Source organism: Pholis gunnellus (assembly GCF_910591455.1).
Source record: "Pholis gunnellus genome assembly, chromosome: 4".
Taxonomy (NCBI): domain Eukaryota; kingdom Metazoa; phylum Chordata; class Actinopteri; order Perciformes; family Pholidae; genus Pholis; species Pholis gunnellus.
The window spans coordinates 23,114,270-23,124,632 of NC_136530.1; the positions used below are offsets into that span (position 1 = coordinate 23,114,270).

Below are 10,363 nucleotides of genomic sequence, written 5' to 3' on the forward strand. Positions count from 1 at the left end.
TTCCATTTCATCAATAGTGATCCTAAGATGTTAGCCAAAGTGCTCCACGGGGGTTGCACAGGAAATGCAAGTTGCAGTCCCTTTATGCTACACAAAAACAAAACAATTATGGTGAAGGACGAATGAGTTGAGAAGTCTTACAGCCTGAGAAGAGAAGAAGAAGGGGATTCTTCTGTATTGCTTGCCAGACGGCAGCAGGGTGAACTGTTGAGGTGGGTATTGTCTACTCACTGTGAGTTCTGCCCATGAAAGAAGGGACTGATGAACCGGGCCGTTAACAACAAGCACGACTCTCATCCCCTCATTAATCTCCATTTTGATGTTTCTCATCTGAAAAATCCATTCATCCGTCTGGCCTCAGATCACCCCCCGGCCAGTTTAATGCACTGAAACATCCACACTGCCAATCATTTATCATTTGTATGGGCATAGTCGGACGCAGTATTTCATTTAGAACACTGATATACCGCCAAACCTTAATATATGATCTAATAGAGTGATAGAAACCTTTTGAAATCTGTTTCCAACAGGCCAAATTGTCCTACCTGCATATGAAGTACCTGTTCTTTTCCTGGCTGGCCGTGTTTGTGGGGAGCTGGATAGTGTATGTCGAGTACTCGTCCTACACAGAGCTGTGTCGTGGGCACGACTGTAAAAATGCAATAGTGAGTATGCCGACCCATCTACACCTTGTTCTACATACTGTATGTCCTATATTCTTGCCGCTTGATAGTATTGTTTTTTTTCCCCCCAGTTCCCTTTATGCAGCTTACCAACACTTCCATTGTATTTTTCAGTGTGATAAATACAGGAAAGGAGTCATTGACGGCTCGGCCTGCAGCAGCCTTTGTGAGAAAGACACACTTTACCTGGGGAAGTGCTTCACTGCCAAGCCCAAAAGCCAGGTCGGTCTTCTTATTTCTTATAAAATACTCCTTTCCAGTCTGCTTGTAGTGAATCCAGCTGCACCTTAAAGCCCTACCCTGTTTATTTTAGGTGTACTCTGGGAGCTGGGGAGACCTGGAGGGTGTCATTAAGTGCCAGATGGAGGAGGCTCCTCGTTACGATTTGGGAAGTGAGATGGAGCCGAGGAAGGAGACTTCGGCCTTCAACAAGCCCACCAAGGGGACCTCTGTGGAAAAGTTCAGAGAGATGATCCTCAACCACCTAAAGGTCAGGAAGCCCTCGTTAAAGCTGCAGCTGGTAACGTTAATCCAAACAACTTTGTCATATTTGCTCAAATTGTCACTACATCCTGACAAAAAGAAAATCAGGTTTCTCCCCCTCTTTAGCGCTCCTAATGACAAATCAGAGCCGAGGAGTCTCTAACGCAGCAGCCAATCACTGCTCGTGAAGCTCTTGAACTCCGATCACACTGTGAAACCACACAGCTATGATCAGATACAAATCAAGATTCTGAAACTGTATTGACTTTTTCCCGCCTCAAATGTTATCAGAAACATATTTTAGTGTATTTGTCAGCTGTAAAATGAGTACGTTTGCTCTAGTCATTTTCAACATGGCGGCCGGGTCACAATCTCTCTTGTGATAGAGAATGTCATTGTGCTTTATGTTCTACTGTGATTTTTCTTCTTTGCTTTATTCAATGTTTGACAAACCTATATGGGATGTCTGCTGTAACCTTCTCAAGGAAGGATCCGAAAGGGAGCGTTTGTGGAATGTTTAGATGAGATCAGTCGTAGATCTTTGATGCAGGGAGTGCAGACAGTAATCACAGAATGTTTACTTTAGAGGTAGTAAACCACAGGATGTACAGATTAGGATCCATCGTAAATGTTTTATTGCAGGTACTATTGTAAAATGTGTAGAGTAGAAACACACCATCGCCCTTCTTTCTTGATGCTCAAACTGCACACAGGTCACTCTCTCCATCCCACAGACAACACAGACACTCTGTGTGATGATTGAGTCTTCTCTGCACAGGGAATAAATATTCAAAAGACAAATTTGCTTTGCTCAATCCTTATTTCAGTGTTATAGGACTCACTCAGTACTATTGTGTACAACAGCTGAACAGTAAACTAAAATATGTTTTTGAAAACATTTGAGGCGAGAGACAGACAATACAGTAACAGAATAGTGATATAATTATTGAACAGCGCTGCGTATATGACCAGTGATTGACGGCTGCGTTGGAGACTCCTCGGCTCTGATTGGTTGTTTTCTTTGCAGGCGTGGTAGAATCATTAAAAAGCCATTAGGAGCATTAAAAGAAGGCAGAGGAACCTGCTTTTGTCACAGATTATCGGTCTCATGTACTGTCAGGACAAAGTGACCGTCTGAGCAAATATAATACAAATATATTTCATAGGTCACCAACTGTAGCTTCAAACACAAGATCAAATAGAATAGAGTCCCACTTAAAAAGCTCTGGTTTGTCTTAAAGCTTTTTCCTTTCCTCTTACAGGCTAAAGTGGGGGATCAGGCCAACATTGCTGACCTGGCGACCCAAGTATTGTCTATAACGGATGCCAACAAAGACGGCCACATCTCGCTGCCCGAGGCTCGCTCCACGTGGGCTCTGCTGCAGCTCAATGAATTCCTGTTGGCATTAGTCCTGCAAGACAGAGAGCACACGCCCAAGTTACTGGGCTTCTGTGGAGACTTGTACGTGATGGAGAAGGTGCCACATTCCCCGCTGTACGGCATCAGCCTTCCCTGGATCATCGAGGTGTGGATTCCTGCGGGTGTGCGCCGCAGCATGGACCAGTGGTTCACCCCCTCCTGGCCACACAAGGCCAAGATCTCCATCGGACTGCTGGAACTGGTCGAGGACGTGTTCCACGGCACTTTCGGCAGCTTCCTCATGTGCGACGTGAGCGCCACCAGCTTCGGCTACAACGACCGGCACGACCTGAAGGTGATGGACGCGCGGTACATCGTTCCCGAAGCCATCTTCCAAGAAGACATCAGGCAGCAGCGCTGCGACGCGGACGAGGATTGCCTCTACGGGGCGGACTGCCTCACTTCCTGCGACCTCACCAAGCACCGCTGCACACCCGAGGTCACCAGGCCCAACTTGGCCAAAGCCTGCGAGGCGCTCAAGGACTACATCCTGAGAGGCGCCCCGTCCGATGTCAGGGAGGAGCTCGAGAAGCAGCTGTACGCTTGCATCGCACTGAAAGGTTCGGCTGAACAGATGGAAATTGAGCACTCGCTGATTCTGAACAATCTCAAGAGCTTACTATGGAAGAAAATCTCTCACACGAAAGACTCCTAATAAATAGGCAAGCGTTCGGGGGCACAAAGACTGATTCCTTCCCTTCAGTTTTGAAATTAAATATTGGACTGTTTTCCCCACTGTGGAGACAGAAGTACATAATTCCCCGTATTTATTCATCTTGACGTGTAACTGACATTTTATCCTGAAGCAGTTGTCAATGAATGTCCCCTTTCATATTATATCTTAAGTTAACTTTAATAAAGTGGAGCAAAATGAGCAAGTGCAATTTCTCTGAAACTGTGACAATGACATCAATAAATGTGACTCAAAAGCCTGAATAGTGAGCCTCTGCAGTGCACCGTGTAGTAGTACGAGCCCTTGACTTTTTGATTTACCCTTTGGTTCAACTCACTCAAAAGACAACTTCTGTCTAGAACACAGTTTGCAGAAATGATTTCATGACTTTTTTTTCATACAAGCCACGATGCCGTCAAGTGGTTAAATTACAAAACTTTCCTATAAAAAAAAGGGGCCCAAGAAACCCGACACTGCTAATAAATGACAATACAATACATGAAAAACTACACAAGAGGACGTGACTCCTTTTCGATAGATTTATTAGAACAAATTTCCACATGAGGAACGGAGCAGACCGACGCCTCAGTCTGCGTCCTCCTGTTCCTGCGCCCGGAGGAAGCTGGCCTTCTTCTGGGCGACGCGGTCTTTCCTCTGGGCCAGAGAGAGCTTGGCACGGTTCCACCTTGGTCACACACCAAAGAAGCACAATTAGCATTGGCAGTTTTTTTGGTATTTAATCGTTGCACGTCTTATTGTACATTCCTGGTGTCCAAATAGGCTTAACTTGCATACCAAGCTGTGCTATGTACTACGGCCATGTGGCTGAGTTGCCGTATTGAAGAGCTCAGACTGAATACTTTACTCCCAACTTTTAATCAATCTGGTTTGAGACCTTAGAACAAGCCTAAACAAATATTTAACACATCAGCATGTCTCACCTCTTCTGCTTGACTTCTTTGGCAGGCTTCTTTTCGTGGACTGGATTTTCACGAATATCAGCATGAGCCTTTTTGTACATTCCCTCAATCTGAAAGAAAGATAAGACGAGTCATCAGAATTATGGGTGCAATTCATTCTTCACTCAAGATCCAAATATTTGAAGTTTCATATCCAAGAAATTTAAACTAAGATTTACTCGACATTTCTTATGCAGCTTCAAACTTGTTTGCTCTTTCTGTGTTCTTACCGTTTAGTCATTTCCAATTACCAAGATTTAACAAGCAGTCTAAAGATGCCGTTTCTAAATCTTGAACAGAGCATTTTCTACAGAGACAATCGTTAAATCTGGCTTCTCTCTCGTGCCACCAGGTGGTGTTATTTACGGCCCAAGAGTCACAAAAACATGAAACCCTTCGACTGGAAAGATTTGAGAATGAATGTTTTTAGATGAAGCTCCGTCAATAGGATTATGATGCTCATGATAATAAACATGAACTACTGGGACAAATGGAGCCACTGCCCAATTACACAGGGGCTATGGCTGAATGTAAGCGGTTTTGTTTTAACATCCAACACTTGTTTATTTTTAACAGTGCAAGCTGTGTCATCTATTACAAGCACCAACTGGACCAAAACCAGATTAATTGTTGGGTGATTATGAATTTTTCCTGAGGGAAAGGCTGCGATCACTGTGCCATGACTCCAGATCTTTCTCCTGATGAATCACTAACAGCCGTGTGTGAAATCTGCCACTAATGAGATCAGTTGATAGATAGAAGCTCTTCCACCACAAGTTGATTGGTTCACACATCTCCCATCCAGATGCAATACAGTGAGCACAGTTTCACGCTGCGTAAAGACGACTTACCGAATCGGGGGCGACTCCGTTCTTGATGAAGCGGGAGAACTGCTTCTTGTAAGCGTCCTCGTCCTCCTCCATCAGATAGCTCATGTACTCGGACACGTTGATGCCCATGATGTGCTTGCGGTGAACCTCAGCGTTGAACTCCTTGCTCTCTGGATCGTAGCCAGGGAAGCGCTTGGTGCTGGGGGGGGAATAAATAAATAAAAAATGTCAATCCCAGGAGGTTCAGTAAGTATTTAATAGACAATATTCAAAATAGTCAAGCAGAACCGTGTGACTTTATATCAAGGCACAATGAGCACAGCACTGCATCATGGTGCGCACAACTCCTGCGTGTTATCCAAATGGCATTACATTCTGTACGGGGCATCTACACCGGCTTCATAATGACAACACCTCATCGTGTCTTCTGCATTCAAGCAAACTGTTCAAACTAAATTTAAACTCAATAGTCAGACGAGCTGGACCACCCCCACATGTGGCGAGGCAGATTCACCACACTGACCCTATACATGCACAGTGTAGTCAGCTACGGGTTGCTCATTAATGCACAGTGGCAGAACCTGCCATACGGATCCATTTGTAACCGGACAACTAGCATTCAATTTCACAGCTAACTGAATGCATGTTTTAGTACTAAGTCCTTGCAGTTTTTCCACCATAAATTGTGTCTTTGAATCATCTTCTCTGAATTACGGGCAACACAAATCAGATGCCGTGTCGGCCATAACTCAGGCTGTGTGCATGCAAAATGAGTTTAAGTGCAACACCAGATATTTCATTCATTGTACAAGTGTACAGATGAAGCCAACATGTAAACTCAGAGTCCTAATTGCAACCTCTGGAAGACATCTGACAGGATGAGAGGGGGGGGGGGGCACGCGCCTCTTCACGCAGAAAGGAACCTTCATTCAACATACGCTGATCCCTTTATGCAACCTCCTTCCTACTCAAACCCTCTTCAAGCGTTCACTGTGATTTTCTGAAAGCCTCGATTTAGATATTTCATGCATTTAAAAAGAAACAAAGCCTCGATTAAACCAACCATAGCTCAATATCCGTCACAGAAACATGCCTTGAATTACATCCACATCACCACGACAGATGAGGTAATACCAACTGAACCGTTCCTTCACTGCACTACAATTTTAATATCAAACCTCACTGACTATGCCACTACCACAAGTTCATTTTATGTGACAGGCCGTCTGTGCACTTCAACTTAAGAATAAAACAATATAATAAAACCATTCAAAAAGAAAAGCTTGTCAAAAGACGGCCTGCATTAAAAGGCTTTTGTCAAAGATTTTGACTCAATAGTTTGAAAATCAGAGGTGCGACTGATAACATTAACGAGGACTCTGGATAATTAAAGTGTCCCAAATTGAATCATCATTAACGTGATTTTTTTTCCCACCGGTGTTTTTCCTACTGTAAAATCTTCCATGAATAAAATCTTAACGAGAACAAAGCACCAAGAAGCAACATTGAATATTTCTATAATACAAGACGCAAACGCTATAAATTATAAGTGTTTCCACCAGTCTGACCGACACACATTGCATTCAAGGTGTCGTGTTCAAAAAATAAAAATAAAAATATTTTCGACCAAATCCTATTTAGGAATGAAACCTCATTTCTCTCACATAGAGAACAGGATCAACTCTGTACTGCGACAGGTTACCTGTGTGGGATGGACAGACCTCCATCCACAGCCCCCTTCAGAGCACCAAACACCTTGTTGCCTGTGGTGGTTCTGGCAAGCCCGGCATCCAGGTAGCAGGTGAACGCACCCGGCTGACCGTCGACGCTCTCTACGTTGAACTCATCGCCAGTCACCTCCACCTGGCCCTCATACACCTTATCCAGGCCAAACTTGTTCAGCAGCTGAGGGCGGAAAAAGAGTCACCCGGTACAGCAGAATTTCTCTCATTCAGGTTAACCTAGATTAGAACATAACAGGCCATTCACCATGAAAATGCACTTAAGTTAAGGGTCATTATGATAGTGGGGGACCAAGTATGTAAACGGATGTCTGTACGTACTCTACGGGCCAGCAGCAGACCAGTGCTGTAGGCTGCTGCGTAGTTCGTCAAGCCCACGGTGACCCCATACTTTGGCAGCTCGTGTGAGTAAGCCGCACACACGATCATGTCGCCCTCGATCTTGGCATAGGCGATCTGTAACGCAATCACAAGCAATCAACTTAAAAGCACACGCATATGTTGATCTGGACCGCAACAGCCTTCACTACTGAAGGATGCAGCGTTCAACCGTGTGATCAGAAACTATTGGAGAAAAACTCCACATCGTGATTTGACCATGTTTAATTTGACTATGTTTAAGTTAACTCAGAAACTACTATTTACAATTTCTTTCGTCTGATTCTCTGTTGGCGTACTGCAGCCACATAAACATGCAGTCAATTCAAAGACGTCAACAGGTAAAAGCTGTGTAATCTCAGCAGCGCTCACCTGGCAACAGATGTCCCTGTTGGAGAAACGGACGATCATCCGATACTTGGGTGTGTTGTACTTGTTCTTATCTTGTACGACCAGGCGCTTACGGGCAAAGAAGTCAGTCTTTCCCTCTGGAAGAAACACACAAAAAGCATTTAAAAATGAGTCTACGCTTACTTTCGAAATGTCACTAAGTTGTGGCATGACTGTCACAGGGGGTCTTACCTCTCCTCCTCCTGAATTTCACCTGGTACCTCTTGAAGTAGGACTTGTTCTTCACCACTTTAACAAAACCCTGCAAGAGGACACGCATCAACTTAGCATCAGGGATAACATACAGAAACAGAAGCCAGCTTCACGTCAGTGTACTTTGTCCACAGTGGTTCGGCTGTCACTGTCACCGGTAGAGCAAGCTAACATTAGCCAGCTCGACCAGTGCAAATGAACGAGGAGTTAGCACAACCGCTACGCAGTGTTCGCTAGCAGCAAACGAGCTAATAGTGAAGTGTAGGACAAGGAAATTGGGGGGATGTGAATGAAAGGACCCACTAGTCACACACGAAGGAAAATATCACAGCAAAAATATTCCACAGGAAAAAGGAAGCATTGAGTTTGTGAGGGTAGCCATTAGGCCACGTTTAAGCAGACCGGGGGTAAGCATTAGCAGGACTCAATCTATCTTCATCTGAACACCAGCAGCATGTTTTTAAATGTCTGACACCACACAGCGCTCGATGTATGTCTTAGGCACACATGTAGACACGTATTGGGACGAATTACAAACCATTTTTGCAGTATTTTTGTCTCCTTATGAAGGAGCCCGGAGCCACAGATTGGGGCTTGACTCCGCTGCACTGGGAAAAGGAAGAAACGCCGTGCGCATGCTCTGTAAATACCGTGTCACAGGATGAGCCGCAGAGGCGCCATGCTGCAGAGGTTTTGCCACTCTGCCCCCTATCGAGCTGGGGTGGCCATTTACCAAACAGCACTCTTCTATCGTCCATTAACCGGAACTAAAGCCCAACTGTGATTCAAATCTGGCCACAGTGTCTCTTTTTTTGGTCATATTACCATTTTCAAGCCAAGTTCTTCTTATAACAACCTATTTTATCAAAACGACAACATGTTCAGCTCATTTAGGACATCGTGGCTATTCAATTCCTTCATATTGTTTTAAAATATTCAACTTTTTCATATAGAAAGAATGGGGACAGATTGAGGGGAGTTTTCAACCACATCATTCATAACTTCAGTCAAACATTGAACTGCTCACTACCATTTTGTAACCTGCATGCATTTAAGATGTGTATGGGGTTATAGTGGGCTCAGTTTTGTATTAAAAAGCGAAGAGTCTGCTGTCCAGACCTCATATTACCGCAATACCTCACACAACGTTGGCAAAAACTAAAATGGACACAATTTTTTAACATGATTCTTCGCCTATTGTGTGCATAAATTATATATACATGCACTTATAACATGGGAGGTACACAATATGTGTGGCATTCAAGTGTTTTTAGTTGTGAGAACAGTGTGAGTCCTTGTTATTTTGTGTTCTCTATAATTCAGTGTCATGTTATAGAACAATACAATTGGTTGACAATGTGATATGGATACAATGCTCCATCATGGTAGGCCTATATGCAGTTGTATTGTTTTGTAATATCAATAAACAGTATATCATGATATTGTACATTTCCTTAAAAATTAAATTTAGCCATGAATCAATCCTGGTCCTTGATTTGCAATATGTTCTACAATTAGCTGGATACGCACAGAGATGTTAAAGGGGTACCATGGTATAAATGGCAAAATCTTTAACGGTTGACACATTTATGCTGTAACAATATGCATATGTATATCACCCAATCCCAATGTTGGTGTGTCCTTCACTCGTTTTGCCGTTCCTTCTTTTGTTTTCTTTCAAACAAAGAGTAACGCTCCTATTGCTCGTCTGTCCAAGACACTTTCTGCCGAAAATGCACACTCTGGTATTGATTATAAATACATAGACTTAGGTATCTCTTAGATCAGCCCCTTAGTTTGAAATGGAAAAAACATTTGATGTGTCAATACCTGAGTTGCAGATTAATTCTGCAACTCAGGTATTGAATGGTTAAAATCCGTTCAGCCACTGAAGTCAATATTTGAAGTCAAGAAAACTATAAATCTTGCACACAACTGTGGAAATTAAAGCTGAACTATAAATCTTTCTTGAGTTAGGCATGCACATCACCATGCTGAGTCAGGTATTAGTACCCATTACAGTAGCAGAAATCCAGCATGTATTTGGACATTAGTCTGTGAGGATTAAAAAGTGCATCAGTAGAGAGCATCTGGGGAGAAGGGTGTGACTGCAAACAATAACAGCACAGTCAACTGAGTAATAAGTAAATTAAACATCTAATGCCACGTAATGATTTTGACCTTTGCTAACTCACCCAACACAAATCTAATATTTTTCACCATTTATTTTCATTCCATTTGAATCCTTTTAGGGGCTTAGTGAATCACTATTCCACCCCGTGTTCATAGCCATCAAATTATTTATGCCTGACAGGCTGAGATGTGATTGTTGTGACGGTGTATCAGATTCCGTGGCCTACAGTCTCCATGGTGTTGTCAAGTCTAACCTACAGCGTCAGCTGCTTTTCAGCTTCGTCAATGAGCAGAGGAGTGTCCAACAACCGACAAAAGACATGCGTCACTGCTCCCATGTAAAACCTGAAAAGTGGGCTGCAGGACTGTTCGGTATGTGAGTGGAGCTTACTTATATTTTCACCAGAGATGGGATTGGCTACCACATGAGTTTCTATTGACAGCCATTGCTCAGTGAAA

At 43.5% G+C, this 10,363-nt stretch overlaps 2 protein-coding genes across 2 annotated transcripts; one reads left to right on the forward strand and one right to left on the reverse strand.

Moving 5' to 3' along the window:
- Positions 1 to 536: 536 nt before the first annotated feature.
- dipk1ab (divergent protein kinase domain 1Ab) lies at positions 537 to 3,241 on the forward strand (the record flags this gene model as incomplete). The annotated part of the gene is made up of 4 exons (XM_079158244.1): positions 537 to 665; positions 798 to 905; positions 997 to 1,173; positions 2,429 to 3,241. Exons 1-4 carry the CDS (start codon positions 552 to 554, stop codon positions 3,239 to 3,241), a joined length of 1,212 nt encoding a protein of 403 aa, XP_079014370.1. The 5' UTR covers positions 537 to 551.
- A 543-nt stretch (positions 3,242 to 3,784) lies between these two features.
- Positions 3,785 to 8,383, reverse strand: rpl5b (ribosomal protein L5b). The gene is made up of 8 exons (XM_079157469.1): positions 8,310 to 8,383; positions 7,751 to 7,820; positions 7,541 to 7,656; positions 7,112 to 7,246; positions 6,751 to 6,953; positions 5,070 to 5,247; positions 4,201 to 4,289; positions 3,785 to 3,944 (listed from the first exon to the last, which is right to left on the reverse strand). Exons 1-8 carry the CDS (start codon positions 8,310 to 8,312, stop codon positions 3,845 to 3,847), a joined length of 894 nt encoding a protein of 297 aa, XP_079013595.1. The 5' UTR covers positions 8,313 to 8,383; the 3' UTR covers positions 3,785 to 3,844.
- Positions 8,384 to 10,363: the final 1,980 nt, after the last annotated feature.

Coding starts and splice junctions, on each gene's coding strand:
- rpl5b (XM_079157469.1), bottom strand. Junction 7,247..7,540: donor ACAGGGACATCTGTTGCCAG/GTGAGCGCTGCT, acceptor ATTGCGTTACAG/ATCGCCTATGCCAAGATCGA. Junction 6,954..7,111: donor GTCTGCTGCTGGCCCGTAGA/GTACGTACAGAC, acceptor TTCCGCCCTCAG/CTGCTGAACAAGTTTGGCCT.